Source organism: Aquila chrysaetos, chromosome 6 (assembly GCF_900496995.4).
Source record: "Aquila chrysaetos chrysaetos chromosome 6, bAquChr1.4, whole genome shotgun sequence".
Taxonomy (NCBI): domain Eukaryota; kingdom Metazoa; phylum Chordata; class Aves; order Accipitriformes; family Accipitridae; genus Aquila; species Aquila chrysaetos.
In genome coordinates this window covers 12,039,283-12,060,439 of record NC_044009.1, presented here as the reverse complement: position 1 = coordinate 12,060,439, position 21,157 = coordinate 12,039,283, and the positions used below count along the sequence as shown (strand labels likewise).

At 37.9% G+C, this 21,157-nt stretch overlaps 1 protein-coding gene across 7 annotated transcripts in view; it reads right to left on the bottom strand.

The window, feature by feature from the left end:
* Positions 1-21,157, bottom strand: part of AGAP1 (ArfGAP with GTPase domain, ankyrin repeat and PH domain 1) — a 397,188-nt gene that overhangs the window by 366,990 nt on the left and 9,041 nt on the right. Inside the window, exon 1 of one of the 7 annotated variants that reach the window (XM_030016799.2) lies at positions 910-970. The exons of the other annotated variants lie outside the window; for them this stretch is intronic. Coding sequence (XP_029872659.1) covers positions 910-955 — 46 coding nt within the window. The 5' untranslated portion in view covers positions 956-970. Of the gene's footprint in view, positions 1-909; positions 971-21,157 lie in introns of those variants that run through there. 7 annotated transcript variants of the gene reach the window in all.

Genomic DNA, 21,157 nt, shown 5'->3' with positions numbered 1-21,157 from the left:
GAAGAAAACACTAAGTAAATCTGTAACAGAAGATTTAGTCTCTCAACAGCTATATTGTAACAGGAAGATAAGGAATCCATCTAATCTCTTTTACTCATGCCGTCTCCAAATCAGACTCACAGAAATAGAGCAGGTCATGAATTTTCTGTAAGGAGAATTGTACAAGCCCATCAAATATTAAAAAGCACTGCAGATGTCTGCAGTCCTTTCTAAAAGCTTTTTTCAGACAAGCAAAGAGGACACATGAAGTAATTAACTGTTTCCAAACATTCCACTTCTACAAACGTTTACCTTTCTTCAGATGTTTTTAACTGTAAATGAGTCGGTTCCTCCAGGGTTTTCAGTCCTTTGTAACTATTAACAGAGTGTTTGCTTATCCAGGCTTTCAAAAAAATTCATAGAAACCCACTGCTCTCTGCACAACCATAAGCAATAGTTGTGTCCCACTGAAGCTTTTCTGAAAGCCTCTAACTCCAGACTGCCTGTCAGCCACATACTCGCTTCCACAAGCAAAAACTTAAATACAAACATAAAATTACATGCATTGCGTAAAAAGCCTCTTAAAAATTATCAGGAATGCATATGAATCACTTCAACTTACTGAATTACTGTATCTACCCAACAATACACTTAATGAGTTTTCTCCTATTAAATCCCTTTCTGACAAACCCATCTCCATTTTACAGTGGCACCAGCTGAATACCAACAGAGAGGACTGAAATTTATTCAGATATACCTGCAAGGTACTCTGAATAAGTCTGAAAAGATGAACTCACTGTGTTCCAAGCAATTTTTCATTAGAGCATTACTTTAGAAACAGGCATCTTGGGACTGATTTTTAATAGGAAATGTGCTCAAAGACATTATTTTCAGAACAGAAACTGTACTGCAAGCTGGAAAATATCATACCTATATTTGATGAGTCATCTTCAAGTTCCTTTGCAATGAATAACATCCTTCCCAAGAAAAGCAAGGTGCAGAAATCAGCTTGTGCACTGCCTATATGCACATATGCTGGTTCACATTGTCAGGACTTCAAATGAACTTGTCAGAGAAGTACAGAGCTCTTCAAGGTCACAACTTCAGCTATCCAAAGAGATGCAGCTTATTTTACATTATACCAGAAAATTATTTTTTCCTCTTGCAAAAGAGGAAGAATTCCCAGTTACCACTGTTTCCACCCACAGTCTTGACTGTGAAGAACATCCTGCAGTTGCCCTGCAGCCTCGCTGCGTGCCCACGCTCGACTGTCCGATGAGCTGACCTAAGAGGCTAACAGATCAACACTTTCAGATCACAGCTCCTCAGAGGCTTCTGAAAATAGAACACCAGCTGCTATTGAGTCCATGCGCTCAATATCCAAGTCCCACATATAAGACCTCCTATTTACTTAATGCAACAGCCAGACAGATTTATATTGCACTTGGTATCTACTGGTAAAAGGCTGCCCGATATCAATTTAGTTCTTAGCCTGATAACCAGGGTAAAAAAGAAAAACCAACCTTTTTTTAGCATAAGGCCAGTTGTCACTACTTCAGACTTCAGAAGTTAAGGGGACTGTTTCAGGCTTCAAGAAGCAGCCAAGCATGTTAAAGTGCAGACCCCATTCAAATTTTACCAGCGCTACCGCAGAAGACCATTATGATGCACAGTCCTCACACTGACTTTACACATAATTGTCATTGAAAATTGGCATTGACACTTTTGCATCTAACAACATGAATTTGTTATGAATTGAATCAGTTTTCAATTAATCAGATTATCACCACAGCTGTGAATATATATTCTTAGGAACTTCACTCATGGACTGTGACCTACTGTTACCTTGCACTATCATAGAAATTTAATCTGTCAAACAATCCAGTACAAAGTCCATGTAATTATATCTGCTTAAGTACAAATCCACACTTGGCAATAAGACCTCAACAGGTACTTTCTGTTCGTATGTCAGTCAAGTTTCATTCAAGTAATTACAACCTCTTTCTCACTGGAACAGCTACTGGTATTTGCAAAGTCTCAAATTTCTGAAGCCCTAAAAAGCAAGCCTAGCCTTGTACTTCCAATTTTATGAACAGCAATTTCAAGCAGGTACATAAAGTCAGCATCACTGAGGCTTGCTATGGAATACCCAGCCTATACTAACTGTAACAGGGATGTTTCATTAACATTCACCACTAATTGGTTTGGCTACATAACGCAGTTCAAGCTAATTCGTTTTATGGTTTGCAAGTTTTCCACTTCTACCACCGGTACGTTGGCTTTTCTAGATGGAGAGAACTTTATCACTACTTCCATCTTTCTAGTTTTAGTCCTCCTATACATGTCTCAGATGATTTAAAGTGGAACAGAGAGGATCAGAAACAGAGTACTAACTGGAAAGTGTTAGAGAGGCACAATATAACCTAAAGCAGAAGCCATATTCTGATTATTTCTTCCAAAAATCCCTTATCTAGGTCCCTTCTTTTATTCCTTTCTTCCTCTAATTCTTAGCATGATTCTCACGCAAATTTCAGCTCAATTTAAAAAGCATATGCATCATAGTTTAAGAACTAGTTCTGTAGTACATGGCAAGAAACTAAAATTTTACCTCGGTTATAGTCTATGTGCTATTACAAATAAATGATCTACCTGTTTAAGTCAGAAAAATGAATACAGAGATCCCACAGAATTTAACCTTCTGTTTATTCACTCCTCAGATTACAAACACCCTACAGATTATTTTTCAACATAACCAACATTACTCAATAGGACACTGCATTTGACTTGCAATCTCCACTTAAATATTTTTTTAAAATATACTAATGAATACACTTATCACTTTCCATCAATTTCTGAAGCTCTAAGTACAAAACACCTATAATAGTTTTACATTTGTTAGATAAATTACATGAAACTGAATAAGCCAGCTTACATAAGAAAATAAGCTCAATACAGTTCTTCAGTCTTTTTCCTCTCATTCAGTTTCTACTTATCCAGGTGTTAATGGTTCAAGTTTGGCTTTTTAGTTTCTGTAGCATAAGAGTCATGTCAGGAGGTTTGACTCAGACCTACTATTTATTTCCATCTGAAAATGTGTTCAAAATGCTATGCTTTCATCCATTTTAGGGGTTTTTTTTTATTTACTCCTAGATTATGACCATTTGGTTAATTTTCAACCCTTTAGCAAGTATTACATAAGTGTATTGCTTAATATATTTTCAGCAGTCATGACCAACCACCTAAGATTTTATTCAGTTTTATAATTATCTGAAGTCTAGGCCTAAACATTCTGTACATTTTTTGCAGTTATACATGTTGCTTAAGTAAACCACTTGTGCCTTTCCAAGTATGAGATAGTGATTTCTTAGCATTAGTTATCAGTTAAGGAAGTTAATTCCTACTTGCTGGAATCCTTTTATAACCGATTGTTAGAGCATTACATTATTAGCCAACTCAACGGAATTAAGTCCTCATCATTGCTTAGAAGGCTTTTCCGTTATTATAATCTCATAAATGTAATTCAACTCTTACTCAGCATTGCATACTAACTGCTTCAGTTGTTTGGTGGTTTTTGTTGATGCAGCAGAGGGTTTGTTTGTTTAAGCTACAGGAAAAAACCTGCAGGGCTAATCCTCTAGCAACACCTTCAGTTCTACATATCCCCCATCCTTACAGTAAAGCTTTCTTTTCAGTTTTTCATACATGAGACATGACAAAATTTTGGACCAACTATTTCAAGTTTTAAATTATCTTACTTTTACACATCAACTGTATTCCTGCTACTCAAATGGCACATAGCTCATAGTTCAAGCAAACAGGGAGCTGCACTTTGCTGTTTAGGCCCAAAGGTAAGTCTGAATTAAACCATGGGCTTGGTTGGAGATCTACTTTGCAAGTGCATTTGCAGCCGCTATCTCCAATCCTCGCTTCCTACAGATGCCTTGAATGCGAGGTAAACCACAAAATGCACACAGTCATGAACTCAGCAGCTTATCCTCAAAAAATTTCAGGTTTTAAGAGTGACCTAAATCAACTATACTGGCAAAACTGAGCAACCTTCAGAACCACCACCCCCATCAGTATTGTGTCTTAGGCAAATGGCTAGTACAATGCTTTCTGTATATCTTTTTACTACCAAAGCTACAATCTGATCTCTTAAAAGCTTCTGATACTTGCTTACCAGGAGTAGTTGATAGATAGGTAGGTATCTCCTTGTGTTTTATTCCAAAATTGTATGATTTTGCTTTACATTTTTTTCCAGAAACAAGCATTCTTATTGATTTAGGTCAGCTCCCAACATTAGTAATCATGCTAATGCTTGCAAGCAAGCTTTTACAAGCACACTGGGTACACTACTTACCAGGGAAAGACTATGGCAGCTACAAATCAGCTTTTTCTATTGACCCCTTTCCTCACCATCCTGGCTTATGCTTCAAGTCAATATTTCAGCACAGTTTTCATCTATCAGCAATTGTTATGCTAAAACCTAGGTGCTAGAATAGCTCTATTTTTAAAGTTGCCTTCCAGAGCATGCCTCACTCAAAGCAGCCTGTCAAAGAAATTCACCCCCAACATTAACAAAGATATACTGAAGTAGTTGATGTCCTTTTGTTTTTTTTTAATATGAGAACAAGCCTAGTAAGACAGATCTACATTATTACAAACTATAATGTATACTGCTATTTCCAAAGCCCGCTGAAATTCAAAAGTCAGGAATTTTCCAGAAAAAGGGTTTTGAAATTAATGAAATTATTTTATTTGATTATTTGGTCCATATTACATTTGGCACAGCCAACTACAGCTGCCACAACCCATGCCTTAAAAAGCTTACCCCACTCTAACATGGGGAATTCCCCTGTAACAAAGTTCATTTATCTAAAAGATATCGGACTAATTTCCTGGTATCTTTAGTTTGGAATGAAAAGTTCACCAAAAAAAAGCAAAAGACAGCAAAGACACAAGAAGGCAAGCAAAGCCTGAATTCAAGTGGGTTGTTCAATTTAAGGTAAGTTGAGCTGTTGAAATGAATCCTCCCCTCACTGGAACCTACTCTGAACAGCAACAATTCCTAGTAGTTTAAGATGTTTTCTGCATTTCCAACCAACTCATGCTAATCACCACCTTTTCCACTACCACAGAGCTAGAGAATCCACCAAGAAAATCTGCCCTCAATAATTAATCTCTCATACTAAACTCTTGAGCTGAGAAGGGTGGCTGCAGATGCACCTCACTTTTCTCCTTCCATGCAAAACCAAAAGTACCTTTCTGAATGTGTTTATTAAGTTGAACATCCACCCACCTCCCATTTCAGTTTTCTGTTTATCATCTGCTCTTCCCTGCAAGTATAAGCAGTGATAAAAGCCTGAAACATCCTAAAGATCTTTTTGGAGACCCTCCATCCATCTCCATCATTAGTTATTAGTGTAAGAGGCATGTTACAAGGAAACTCATTAGAAGGTTCTTCTAAGGCAGCAAGGGTAATCAATGAAGTAGTAGCAATCAGTTACTTCAACGCTTAGGCATCACAGGCAGGAACGGAAAAGAGTGTATCATATGAACAGCAAACCAGAGTCCCTTCACATTTTTTCATCCAGGCCACTGCCTGAGTTTCAGATCAAAAGTCAGACACAGCTGATCTGTAAACAAATAAGCAAACTCATCTTAAAGCAACCACCTTCAACATCACCAACTTAATATTTGTAAGAAAGCAAAAGGTTAACAAGCTCATACAGCTAAGTTAAAATAAGCAAAGACATCGAATTCTTATTGACAACCTTTTCATCTATTGGTGTACTCCCCTTAATACTAAGCATAAGCGGAAAACATTAATTCAGAGTTGAGTATCAGCCTGTCAGCTTTTTTCTTAAATTGTATTTACCAGTGTTTAAAAACAAGCATCTGACATTCTTCTACAGGAATTCTTATTAGTCTTAGGCAAAGGTTTAATAATTATTAGCCTGATTCTGTCATTCCTGAAAAACAAACAAAAAACTCCAGTCAAGTCCAAATTAGTTCTAGTAGTACAGGACTCTCCTGGTATCCTGACTTTTTATATTTCACTTAGCTTACTCAAAGTCAATATAAATTCTTTCCACTGAACAGTTACTAGGCCAAAGTCAAAATGCTTTTCTTCCTGCTCAGCCACGAGAGCTTGCTCTTCATCCCTTTCCCAGAAATCTAATTTAACAGTTCTCATAACAACTGCTCAGAGAATGCAAGATCTACTTTCTTTGCAATATTTATTGCAGTTATTATCTTGCAACAGTTACAGCCAAGTAAGCATCTGACAAAGGCCTAAAAAGTACCATTGTTTTGCTTAAAACCTTCTCCGAGCTACTCAGTCACAGCTGATCTTAGACATGACTCAACAGCAAAGGAATTCTGCAGATCCATAAAACCTGATGAAATAAGAGTTAGCTCAAAGTAGCAGCCAGCAGCAAAGTAAGATTGATCACTGCCTCTGATCTGCATAGAGATCATGGTTCATAGGCACCTCCATTTTCTAAACAAGGTTCTGAAGATGTTCAACTTAGTTACGGCTTTGAATGGTAAAGCCTGGTAAACTTATGTAGTGTTATAGTTCAGCCGATAAATAAATGACTCATGTTCAATACTATGTCCTATCCATCCTGCTAAGTCCACAAACAAATCAAACTGAGCCAGAGTTCCAGTTCTGAATGAAATGCTTCCACCAGAAAACATTTCTTTTTCTGTTGACAGACAAGCATCAGACCTACTAGCTTGCTAAATATTTCTAGGAAATAATGTAATAGTTTGCAGATTTGTTTGTAAAGATAAACACTGCAAGTGATTACAGGGTCAAGCATTTGATCAGACTTAAGCATTCAGTATGCACTGCCTCAAATGCTCACTGTCTGTCTATTTACAAACACCTGGTGATAACTGCCTGTTCTCCTAGACAGAGAGAAATAAAAAAAGATTCTGACCAGCTAGTATTTTCCTTCTAGCTCACTTAAGGAAAAGGTTACATTAAGTTGTTTGACAAATAATGAATATATCAGAGGCAGTTGCCCACAGCTGCAGACCTCGCTGAGAATAGCACCCTGCAGTACCTATCCTTTCCTCACACAGCTTCAGCTGCCACTCAGATCACCTTTAAGCCAGGAGAAACATTTACACATCAGCTCATGTCATTATGAAAATGATACCATTTCAGAGGCTCCAACCACCCCATTTCTAGACCCCACACAGGCAGCAAGTTCCTCTTTCAAGGAGGTACTCTTCTGTCACGTAACACAAAGGCTATGACCATTTTCCCCGCTTCAAGGAAAACACCTGAAAACCAGCTGAAGGGTTGTGTTGAGGTCGGGGGACGGGGTGGTGGTGGGTTTTTTTTTTTAAATAAAGGCTTTAATGCTCAGTCTATAGATGGAGGTGAGGAGACTTCTAGTCATTATTCCCACAGCAAACACCATGTGTCTAACAAAAGCACTGCACAGGGAGGCTGGTTAAGGTTGTTGCAAGCAGAAGAAAGCACAATTATCAGGATGCTCAAAACTTCGAAGCCATTCACCAAGGAGCAGCAGAGACAAACTCTTGACTGCTTTAAATATCAAGATCAATCAGCTTACATAAGAAACTAACTCCAGTATCTGTGGCAATCAGAGACACGAATCACCAGACCACTTCAAGGGAAGGCTTTAGACCAGCTGAGTACACCAGGGGTGACCACTTTGTGTCCAATTCACAGCCCTTCCCCGCTATCAGCACCACACAGCTACACATGCCAGAGGAGAGTGTCACCTGTTCTTGTATCACGGAGCTGCTCTTGGCCTTTGACTGTGAGATCAGACCTTGAACGCACAGCTGTTCATCCACTGTGGGATAGCAGTATAAAAGTTCATTCTGGTGACATCTCCAGCTAGCAGATTTAACAGAACTAAGAGAAACCCAAACACACTCAAACCCACTGTGTTAGTCTTTCACCTAACACCCTGTCTTGTTCTCACCCTTTCAAATTACCCAGTTTCATATCAGTGGCTCTGTTCTTTACATCAATCCTTTCCCATTCACTGTCAGTCTCAAATAAACCTCCATTACAAAAAAAAAGAAAAGTTGTACTCTAAATGTCACATAAAACCTGGGCTGCTACCAAGAAAATTAAACAACCCCCTGCAAGGCTGTGAAATTTTGTAACTGCAGTAATACAGGTAATAGTTGTTCTAGCCAGGTTACACAGAAAGCTAACAGTGCCATAACCCAATCAGTAATCGCTCAAAATTATTTTCAAACATAAAAAAGTAGCAACCTGCCATCATAATTCTTCACTGTTGTTCACGGCAAATTACAGTCCAAATTTTGGGGGGCAAACAAAGCAAGTTATTGTGAACTGAAATAAGCTTTCAGTAAGGTCGTTCAACTTCCAGGACATACACACTTGTACTAAGTCCTACTACATTTTCACCTGTATGCCAACACAAGAGTTCACTTTTGACATGCTGAACCTTTGTCCCACAGGATTAGTGCTTGTATTTAATATACATTCAGGCACAACTACATTGCTTTTAGTTTGCACAGCCCGTCCAGTTACTTGAAACTGAACAGAAACCTGAGCACAAGTCAGTCAAGAATTCCTGAGCCTCAACCATGACAGAATTAAACACAGAACTTCTGCATAATACTTTTTTTTTTTTTTTAAACACATCTTCCAGGGAATGAAAAGTCCCTTTACTTTCAATTTTAGTAAGTATGTAGCTACTACTGGCATTTCAAGAACACATGTTCTAAAATTAGCAGAAGCAGTTAACAGCATGCATTTTAAGAAGGCCAACACTCCCTAGCAATAAGATGGAATGTGTTTTCATTAAGCCTCACCTAGAACTTGAGATCCAAGTCATCTGGAAGACGCTTTAATTCAATAGAGAAGAGCATTCTTTACTGAACTGCTCAGGAGTGCTACTAGTCTCTACAATGCTCATCAGTAAAGATGCACACAAACTGACAAGGTTACTTCTTCAGTGAGACTTCCGTAATACTGTCTGTCAAAGCAGCAGACATGGTGTTCTACTCATACCTCCAAGCCATTTTTCAATTTCCAGACAGTATTAGGCAAAAAGTACCAATAAGAACTAGAATATCTAAATTAACAACTTCTGCAAATCTTGGGCCCATCTTCAAATCTGTTTTTAAAACCAGTACAGCCACACTGGCTATCCAAAAAGGAAAAAAAAAAAAAAAAAAAAAAATTACACAGCTTAACCAATAGCTACCTGGAAAAAAGTCAGTAACATCATATAAACAGATTTGTCTCAGACATCCATCACATTCCAAACAACACAAAGTCTATAAGAGAAAACTTCCTCCTGCTTGCGTACTTGGAATATCCAGTGGTAACACATTAGTTAGAAACCAGATTACCTTGTATTTGGCAATACAAAGAACTTTGTTCAAAATTTACAACTCTTCCACCATCACAACACTTCTGTGCTATGATGCTTTTAGAGTTAGAGTTTTAGAATATCAACATGATAACCACAAGTTTTAGGAAGGCTACAGCCAGAACAACTAGATGGAAAAAGACTTCACAGAAATGCAGCACAAGAATACAGTATTTGTAGTAGACATACCACAGTTAGCTATATCATTTATCTCCACTGAGCACTTTTACAACAACAAAAAAAATCTCAATATGTGATCTGAACCCTCAATATTAGGAAAATAAGGTAAATCAAACTTGCAAGCATTCCTAGCTTTATTGCAAGTAGAACAGCAAAGAAAACTCACTGTTCCACCCTGCCATCCTATGGACTCTGCATTCTGATCACAAGTACTTAACACTTGAAGTTGCTAAGCCCCATGCATTTCAGCCGAAGTCAGCACAAAACCAGCCAATTCCATGTTCTAGATGATGATTATCTTTTACTTATCGCCTGCAGCTGTAGTTACCTTTAAATTATGCCCACTTTTACTGAAACAGCCACTTAAGGAAATTCACACCAACTGGAATTGTTTCCTTCCAACATTCCTCCTAGCACACAGAGTGATTCGGACATCTCTGGCAGTGCCATTTCTTTGATAACTGGATGTTTATTTCCCAAGGCAATATCATTCCATATATTTTCCTTCCTTTCAGGAGTTTGTATTTGCAACAAATTCAAGCTACACAGACAGCTTAATTACTGGTGATTGTTGAGCAGCATCAAGAATCTTTCACTAAAGCTTAGTAACTTGTGATACAAATGTAACTGTTATTGAAAACCTGAAAGCATAAATCCTGTGTTATTCACTGAAATACAAGATGACATTTCTCAAAAGCTTAAGATCTATGTTTTGAACAGGCTTACTGCTCTAACTAGAATATACCTACAGTCACCAGTTATCAAACTACCACAACACTTCAGTATCAGGTTAGCTAGGAAAAACAAGTACTATGACAACATGAGAAGGTTGATCTATGCTGGCCCAGTAGCTTATTTTTTCACTCAGTGACATTTCCTGACAAATGTTCCCATGGAAAATGTTATGTTGGCAGAATTCTCATCTCTACAGCACTGTATGGTCTTCCACACTCACTGACAGAAGGCAGCAGTTACAGAGCAGTCTGATTTTGTAGTACAAACAGACGAGGGGAAGAGGTATTGAGCGCAAGGAGACCTAGTCAAGTGTACTTGGTACATGGGCACTCATATACTTTGCCAATTGTCCAATGCAAAACTTAATATTTTGGCCAAAAGCTGTTCCTGTAAGTGCTGCAATTCTATCAACATTAACAAATTACCACAGCCACCCATTAATTTAAAGATTACTTATATTATCTCGTACAAAGTAGTCAACACCGAGCAGCATTAGCATAAGGCAACAATTTGACTTCAGGAATGTGCTTCTCTTTTCATTCAAGCCTAGGACACAGTACATATTTACCAAGCTTCAGAAGTGCTTCATTCTTCACTATAGTAGGTGTGAAGTTTGCAGCAACCACCCCTTTCTTTTAAAGGTGCCTGTTCTCAACTCACAAGTCCCTAACAAACAACTTGACCATCCTCCAAAAAAGAAACAGCTGCAGATAGTCAAGGTCCATCAAAAGATTAGAGTGATTATGGCTTAGAAGTACTAAAGACAAAACTTCCTTTCCTTAATATCTGCAGATATCAACAGATGCTTACAAAAGCCACAAACACTCAAGTTAGCAGTAACTGCAACTGTGCCTCACTATGTTCAGCTCAAAATCCTAAACATCTAGCCAGCATAAATAGACTGTGCCATATCACCTTTCAGCACTTTTTTGTATAATAAATTTCTTCTTGCTGAAACAAAAATTGTGTTTAGCTGCATGACTTGCATGCAATACAACTCTTAACGGTATTTTAATTTGCACATAGCAAATTAAAAACAATCATAAGGACAATGCATAATAGCCTTTTGGCAAGATTAATTAAAACCTTAGACTGTTGATTATACAAGCAACTCGGGTTCAACATATTTATGGTCAATTGCATATCAGAACATGCATATACCTCCCAGAGAAACAGGTTCATGTTCGTTAGAGCTTGGAAGTCATTTTACAGCCTACCACTCAGTTCAGTTGCAGTAGCTTCTCTGCTATCTTGCCCCTGTTGCTTAAGGAAAGCAAGGTTTAGGTGCAGGCCAGCAATCCACTGAGCACAGCCAACAGCCCTCTTGACACCCTAGCAAGCTGTCCCAGATCTTGCAGCGCAATCCCACACCCATTCCTGTAACAGCTCTGAAGCCCATTTGAGTCTTAAGTGAGCTTATTCAGCTTGCTATCCTAGTAAACTAATTACTTATTTTTTACACTGAGCTGGTTTCTGAAGGGCTAGAACCCATGAAGGGGAGCTGGTGGAGTGAAGGGATTCTCCTCTTCTAGCAACAGCTAATTAATCATTACAGGGTCTCCCACTCTTAAGCTATACTCTCAGAAGACAACAAAAGATATACATCCATTTTTAGCAAGTTTATACTCTCTTGCTCCGCTTTACCAAAAGCCTTTCACATTCCTAGTATTATTTTCAGCTAAACCTGAACTGGGAATCAAGAAGCATATCACCTCATTTTGAATTCAAGTTGAATGGAAGTTGTAATAATTCTAAGGCACAAAGGAGCACAGAAATACAACCCTCAGATTACAAACTTAGCTTGCCTGACTAACCTGAAGAGGCTTTACCCTGCGGGGGTTTTTTAAGAGAATTTCAGAACAGCTTTTTTTTTTTCCTTCTCAAGAGACTCTCATAGTACCACAGCAACTTTATTAATTACTAATCAGGCCTCATCTGCTCAATACATCATCTCCATAAGATTAGCAATTAGCCACATGGTACAACATGGCAGCAAATACTGTATTCTTTTCTCAACATAAAGCTTTCACCTCCTAGAGAGGAAACACAGAGCATATATTAAAATGGTTTGTTTCTTTTTATGCAAGTCAGTTTAGCCACTTGATGAAAAAACACCATGTTACAGTGAACCTCGTGTGTAAACATGAAAAATCCTCTCTTCCACTTTGAAATTCTGAGTTCTTCACCCAGTTTCAGCTTAATTTGACAGCAGTAGAAGTCTAGAGAAAAAAATGCCTAGGAGGAGGGTAGAGAAGAATGTTTAAACTAGTGTTCCAGCTGGAAGAACAGATTCCCAATGTGCATGGCTCCCCTTAGCCTGCCACTTGTCACTCTGCACGCATGCCTTCACACCAGCACACATGCACTTGCTGACACACAGGTAGCTTGGATGCAGCTGCACCATATGCTGCCTCTTGTTCTGCTAGTGGTTTGGCTTACAGAAGGAAGTACCCAAGAAAGTGGACAAAAAGCACAGGATCCCCAGCATCTTTACAGTGAAGCTCTCTAGGAAGAGAACAGAACCACAAGAAACCCAGTATCATCAGTTCTGCCATTCAACAAACTGAAAAATGTGAAGTTACTGCTTGACTCCTGCTGAAACCATCTGGTTTGGGCTAATTTGCGTCATTAAATAGGATCGGAAGTAGATTTGATTTTGAATCTCAATTATTTCAATTTTATATCACAATTTGTCATTAGCAAGGTACTTTACATATTCCTTCTGACAAATACTCCCCTGTCACATTTCACTTGAATGCAACATAAATAAAAGCAACTAGATTTACTGTCACTGTTCTTTTCAAAAAATTAAACACACTACTTTTTACTTTTAAACACTTAACTGCAAATTCATACATTTCCTGACAAGTAGATTGAAGATGCAAATTAAACAAAAAAATCTTTGCCTTTAAATCAGATGCTCATTATGATACAGTATATATAAATGTCTAAACACAGAAGTCAGTCTTAAAGTTGGCAGTTACAGAGACCAGAAGCAGAACCAGGTCCAGCATCAAAGCCCTTCACAGCATCCAAGCAGATGAAAGTGGTAATCCAAAAGCCTTTGGAATTCTCTCAAGTTTTGTCATTTTAGTTTATACCTCAGAGTCTCCCAGGAACAGCTGCTGGTCTTTGAGCATTATGAGAATTTTGCTTTTTTTTATTTCCAAAAGCCAACAGCCTGCAACCACCCAAAAAGTTTGCTAAAGTAAAACAAACATACACTGAAGCCTCTATATTCCAACTATCACCTACATTTCAATGGCCTGTTTGTCCTGCTTGGAGGCAAGCACTAAGAAAAAAATAATTCTTTCAAGTTAGGAAACCACTAACTCTCCCATACCTCAAGTGTATATAGCTATCTTGACCATTAAAATCAATTTTTACAACTTCATAGGAATTAATTACTTTCAAGCTGCCATGGTTAAAAAACAAATCCTGCACTCTCTCCCCAAGTGATGATTCCACATCTCACATTTTTCATCAACATAAAAGTTTCTATTAGTCCACCTTTCCAAGGAGAAGATTAAGCCTAATACAGTTTTCTCATACACAACTCCCATGCATTCAAATTCCATTTGTTTCTCCTTACTGTTTTTTGTGCTCAAGACAACCACATCTGTATAGAAACTGGTTTAGCAACTGATTCTAACTCCACGAGCAGTAGCATGCACAGAGAGAGCTTTCAGATCACTCTTGCACGATGTAGAAGTGCTTATGCAATAGCTTGGCCACAGCATCCAACACACAAAACCCACCTTGGATGCCAACAAATGAGCCACTATCAGTATTACAGAGTCAACATTTTCAAGATGCTTACTGGACTATCTTCTAAGACTCAGACTTGATGTTTTGCTTTAAAAGAATGGACTATAATTAGACAAAAGACTTAACTATCCCTGTGTTTTATTTGAGTCTGTACGGGATGGTACTACTTCAATAATTTGGCAATACAAGATCTGAAGGACAGTTCATAATCGGTGTTATCACGTTGCCATTGCTGCTGCTTTTTCAGAGCTTTACGGAAAATTAAATCATATATCTTCAAATTTAAGCCCACTGCACTCATTCTTGATATTAGCTTTTTATACTTTAATGTTTCAACAAGTGTCTGTTATGCACACAGATAACACTTTTTCTCAATCGAGACATGATCCTCACAGGAGACCCGCTGAACACCCTAAGAACACAAGGATGAAATCAACCTGACCAGACAAAGAGTTCACAAGCTAGTAGAGGGTTTTTCTGGCATCCTGTAGTTTTCTCCACACACTATCCCCAGTGAAACCTGTATCTTAAGCACTGCCCAGGGAATATGTTCCCCTGAGGTCAGTAAATATCCTCTCTCTCTGCTGACATACCTAGCTATGAACAACCTTTTTAGTGACCTGATTAACAAGTTAACAGAGGCAAACAAGAGGCTGATACTGAGGGAATAGACACAGTTCATATTTGTGTTACTTACTGTTTTTCAAAACAAAACTGTTCCAGAATTTGCTGGAAAACACATCTCAAAATTCATCTCATCAGATTTAAAACTACATTACTTTCTCTACACATTGGAGCCAGCTTCAGTCTAGTTAGCTTAGGTGTTAACAACACTGACAGCATGCAGCATCAACACAGACTGTCTTGTACACAATCCCTTAACGAGTCCCACAGTCTGCACCCAGACCTCTGCATTAGCAGTAACATTTGCATCCAGGCTAAATAGTTGCCTGCCAGCTCCAACATGCATATACACAAAGTGATATTTACAACCAACGTGTAGACAATGGGAAAGAAGTGGCTTTTCAAAAGCATTGCTTTAACACATTACAACAGTCACACAAATAGTGTTGGTTGTTTTGTTTTGTTTTTTTAAGCTGTCTCCAAGTCTTTTAAAGTAACTTGTGGAGTAAACTAGATTAAGTACCTCTGATTTATCACAGCAAGTACAATAGCATCTGGAGCCACCTACTGAGTATTATTAAATATAACTAAACTAAAATACACAAGTCAGGAAGAACAGATTTATACAGCTATGTTCATACCTGTTTGTAGCAGGTTGGGTTTGTGGGGGGTTTTGTGGGTTTGGTTTTTTTTTTTTTATATTACAGCCCCGCTGATCGTGTTTTAAAAAGATCTAATCCCATCTGTAATTGGATCTATTTATACGTATTTGATTTACCTAATGCCTAATGTGTCATCACTGAACAGCTTTTATCAAATATCACCAATTACCTAGTAAGCAATATTCCCATCTGCTGAGTGGAGAAATACTATGAAAACTACACAAAAAAACAGCTGCAGAATGTCAGATAATCCAGAAGAAATGTATCAACGTTGCACAGTAACAGAGGTTCCTCTGATAGCACCTTTCACTGAAATTAAGGAACACCAGACAACTTTGAAATGCCTCACTTCAGTGCTGCTTTCTTCCAAGATGATGATATTTATACTCAGGTTTCTAGCAGGCAGCTGGCTCAGCCTGAGTAAGCCACCTTATCTACATACTAATTAAAAAAAAAAAATCTGATACAACACTAGTAGGCTACCTTGCTCTTCACAAATTCTGGCAAAGTTGATTTTTCCCATTTATCTATTGCTTCTTAAAAAAAACTATTGGACTGGCCTAGTTAGCAAATCAAGGGATATATAAGTGAGCTTTAATTTTAATAGCACGTCATTACCTAACATCAAGTAATCTCTAAAGGGACATACTTGTACTTTTTAGGTCACTGAGGTATTTTGCCTGTTGCTGTTGACAGCCTACATTCAAGTTACAGCCAAACACCAGTATTTAAATGCTTTTTTTTTTTCCCCTCCAAACTGACTAATTTCTTTCAGCTGTCTGTAGTCTCATAGCAGTGCTTACTGGCTTGCTCCCACAGCAAGTCTCAAATTAGAAAACTTCATATTCATTGAAGCATCTAAATCACCTTGAAATATTAAGTTCAAGATAGATTCATGTTCATTTTATCAAACACCTACTCTAATCTAACATGTTGCAGAAGCAAAGAGATGCTGCCCAGCTACCCCATCCACACAGACAGCAGCCTGTACAACTCTAAAGACTGAAGAGTCAGCTATTACTCATCTCTCCTCAAACAGTTCTTTCCTTATTTAAGGAAAGGTAAAAGTAACCTCTTTAGACTATTGCATTCCATAATCTAACATTAAGATTTCCCCTATCAGTGCAGAAATACAAAAGCTTTCCAGCTTACATTACAGTCGATTGGTTTGTACAGTAAGTAAAATACTTAATGCACATTTCCTTTACCAGAATCAGTCAGCCAACATACCCTTATCTCAATACCACTGCATGAATTATCCCCATTTTTTTTTCTTATGTTTTACCCACTGCAGTTTCTGCTGCGCTTGACTGGCATCTACGCATCAACACAAATTCAAATGGCACATCACGTCTTTGTTACCTAAAACTGCGCAGTCAAGTTATCATACATTTTCTACCTTTACCATATAGATAATGGTAATGTTCCAGTTTAAGGAGGGGGAAAAAAAAAAAGCATGCTCTGGAAAAATATTTTTCCAGAGGTTGTTTAAATGAAGAACAACAAGACTACATTAAAGCCACCAAAGTTTCCCTATAACATTACAGTGACTAAAATGGACCAGCACTAGTATTAGGCACTTACAAGCATAACAGGGGCCCCCAATTGTTTATGTTTGTATGCTGACCAGTTTTAAAAAACATGTAATGCTCCATTTTAAAAGCTTTTGTCAGATAATTTGGAGATTATTACAAGCGAGCAATTAGTACAAGCAGTTCACATCAACTACCACGTCAATTAGCATCATAAATCAAACCAGCAACCCTCTAACTGAATTCACTCTATTATGCAAGAAGCAAGATGTTCCAGTAAGCAAAATATTCCCAGAGAAGTACTGTCTTTTTGTAAGTCATGTAGGTCTCCTGACTTAGCTAAAACACTAGCTTTAAAATGCATTAAGCAGTTACGAAGGCAGATGACCACTGTAAATATCTGTCCATCTAACTTGGCTAGAATTGTTACCCAGGTGATTAAGACACATCACTTACTTCCCTCTCAGAGGTTACGCACCTATGTATTCAGTGCATCTTTTGCCTCAAGCAAGTTGTGCCCTTTGGGTCAGCCACACCCTACTCAATTTTTCAAGATAAGTCAATAGCAAGATCCTTCCATCCCTAAACTAATGTATTGCTATATATCTAGATGCTATTAAATGCTGCAATCTCATAGCGGTGAAGTATTTTTGAAGCTTAATTAATGCAGGTTAAAATTAGAATCTTATTTTGCATGAGAAAAGTAATGAAATGGGACTAAATAGATGAGTTGCCACAGGGTACAGGAATAGTTTTCCACAGTTTGTTTCCATGCCTTCCTGCTTTCATTTACTCAACTCCAAGGGTGAACTTAGAGACTCATGTTCAAGTAACGGAATTGCCATAAAGTGATAAACGACTATAGGAAAGTGCCACATGCACTAATACTGCAGCTATAGATTTTCTTCATATTCAGAGCATACCAGTAGCATTGTCAATTTTTACCATTTCATACAATGCAAAGCAGCTACCCATCACTGTCACCATCCTGTGCAGAGGGGTCAGAAGCTTGCCCAGAGACCCACAGAAATCTTTCAACCCCAAGCTCAAACAGCAATCTAAAATTTTCTAGGAGCAATGTATTTTGAAGGAAAACTATTACTTGGCTTTATTCACAGTACCAAAAAAGAAAACAATCCTATGAAGACTTCAGCGTGTATTGAAAATATTAACGAAGTGTCACTATAAAAGCATTTTTAAACTCTGCTACATCATTGACTTTATGTTCATGAAAGCAAAGGAACATTCTTTTCTTTCACTGTCATTATTTATTAGTTTTGACAGTTGACACTTGTACCCTTGGCAATACAACCACTAATACCTTCTAGCCAGAAACAGAGATGGTGCAATTAATAACAAAATTATTTGTAACTGCTTTATCAGAATTCTCAGTATCACATGCCCATATCTATTGAGATCTTCCAAGCTATCATTCTAGTTTTAGTGCTAAACAGTGAAGTTATCCAAATAAGATATATATAGCCCATCTTTCTCTCAAGAACTGGATACCTGTTTTATAATATGCCTCCAACAGTAGCTAGAACAACAGATATGAAGCTGTATGCCAATTTAGCAATCATGCACAGCTCCTATCTCTGACTTTCACTTATTTATCAGGCTCAGTTTGTCACATTAGTCCAACATCAGGCCACCTTCACCTGAACATAAATGCCTACCAGGTCTACAGATGATTGAGAGCAGTACAGTTTACTGTGACAGAAGTATCAGTTATTATTTAACCTCTCCACATCATGAAGCACTTAGTCACTAAAGCCTAACTCATACCATTGCATTAGGTTTCCAAAAGAAGAGACATCAATATTCCAATCTAAGAATCCAACAGCAGCTCAATTACTCCTTAATATTCCAATGTTTCTAAAGGCTTAGTTTTCAAGAGATCTTTTGCATCCTGCAGTCAGCTCAACATTTCAGAAGCACTACAGGTAGTTTAGCAGGCCAAGTTCACGATAAAAAATGTCATAGGTTCCTACTGCTATAGTTGACTTTCTGCTTCTCTTCACTGCATTAGCATGTTACAACAGCTGCCACAGGAAGGGAGATAGATCACCGGATTTTTGGCTTTGTGACATTAAAATTATTATAAAGCTTCAAGCTACCTCAAGCAATTTCACTGAATGACTAATTCTGGCTCTAATGCAGTAGAAAGCAGGGGCAGAAAAAGGACCATTCAATCAACTTGCATCCCCTAACCTAGTTCAAAGCACCAGATTTAAACTGCAAAGCCACAATCATTTCTATGCTTTGAGAACACTTTTAGATCCTTTCTATAAAGGAGCTCTAACATTTCCATCTCTAAGTATCTGCAGAAGTGTATTTAAGACTATTTCCTGGACCTGGAGACCTACCTGGAGATTTCTCTCAACTTCATGCTTTATAAATCCATGCACAGTCTTGGATGTCTCAATCTCCTTCCCCACTTCCCTAGTTAGGGAGAGTTTTCCTGAGTTTGGCTGGTATCTTTGAGGAAATTCACTGCTGGATGAAAAACAGCATCTATCAAAACACTGTCTTATCACTTGCAGAAAGGTCACCCCTCCTGAGAGAAGCTGTAATGAAGGGTTCCACAAATACTAAAAAAAAAGAAAAGAAATAACATGCCTTCGACCTGTCCACCGAAACTTTCAGGTCCAAAACCAGATTATGCTATCCAGGCACAAAATTCCTCACCTGTCCACACACTGGCCATCTCCACTCTACCCTTCAGGTACACGCATAACAGAACTTGAGGATATCTTCAGTTCATGAACTTTATTATCCCAGCAATGCAGTTTTGATCAGAGATGCCTGCTAACTATTCCAGGCCTTAAGGTTTACACTCCCCCTAACACTGACTCCATGGAGAGAAACAGGCTCCGACAGCACAGAATACAGAAGCATATTGATTATTTTATTCCTGCACTAGACGACCATTTCAGTATCCTAAGATTGCTGGGTCCATTCGTATCATACTCTGATGAGAACACAGGTGATCCTACGTTCAAATGCAACTACTTTCATGTGTCAGTAGTGGGTAATGACATCTACTGCCCAGTACTATGCTGCAGTTACCCTAAGAACTACTATTCTGTGTATGAGTTGTCTTTCAATAACAAAACATTCCATAAAAAATATAAAAATGCAAAGCAAGCATATTCAGATAGGCAGCTGAAGCCTAACATCTAATGTCTTCCTGCTACACTTGCTTTCCATGTTCGTACAAATTCATACCCCAGCCACCTCCTTATTTAAGTTCTCCAGACATCAGTCTTGGGTTATTGACCAAGTGACACATAAAGCCTTGCTTGTGGTTCATGACTAGTTAACTCAGATACACAAGGATTTGCAAAGTTAAGTGGTATACATTTAAATGACTGCTGTCTGGGCACCCAGAGTGCCACACTTTTAGCATATTTCTTCTAGAGAACACAGTTGCTGTGATACCTAAAAGACAGGCTTCCTGGCTGCTCTCCTGAGCATGGGAAGTTGAAGTAGTAAGATAATGGAAATCACACATTCATACACTACTGTATCTGTTTAATGAAGTTGTGAGAGTAAGTTACAGGATGCTACAAAATCCTGCAACAGTGACTATCTTGCTGTATCCTCCTTCTGGTTATGTTACTGAAAAATACAGCTGCAAAGTATAGATATAGTGGTATAAATTAATAGAAAATTTACTAACAGTAAGAACTTCATCTGCAGCTTTAGTTTAACAGAAAACGTAAGCGCTACCAAGTTCAAGTCAAAGTGGATTTTCCTACAGGTTTCAAGTTAAATTGCGTCGAGCATTGATTTGGCCTAGGCTATAAACAGTCCTTCAATCCCTTCAAAATGATGCAAAAAAAAAAAAAAAAAAAAAGATTAAATATTTGCATCTGAAGCTTCTCATAAATAAATACAAAGCAATACAGCTAAAGCCATAGATTCAATTCCAGTATTCTTAAGAGTCACTTTGCTTGCCTGTACTCTTCTTAAGTACAGAAGGGGAAATTCCCAAACAAAATAGCTGTCTAATCATTAGGTTTACATTTATTATCCAAATATGTAAACAAATAAAGCTACTAAACAAGACACTGAAATTACACATTTCACACACATCAATCCTGTGGTTCTAGTTAACTGAAGCTTACTTAAGCAACAGGAATTAAAAAAATGAAAAAACAATAAGTCATTCACTGAGTTAGAAATGCACTGCCATCTTAACATCCTTTCATTTGTACCATTATACAGGCTCCAAATACGATATCAGTCAGAATCTTGAAATGGCATTAATGAGATT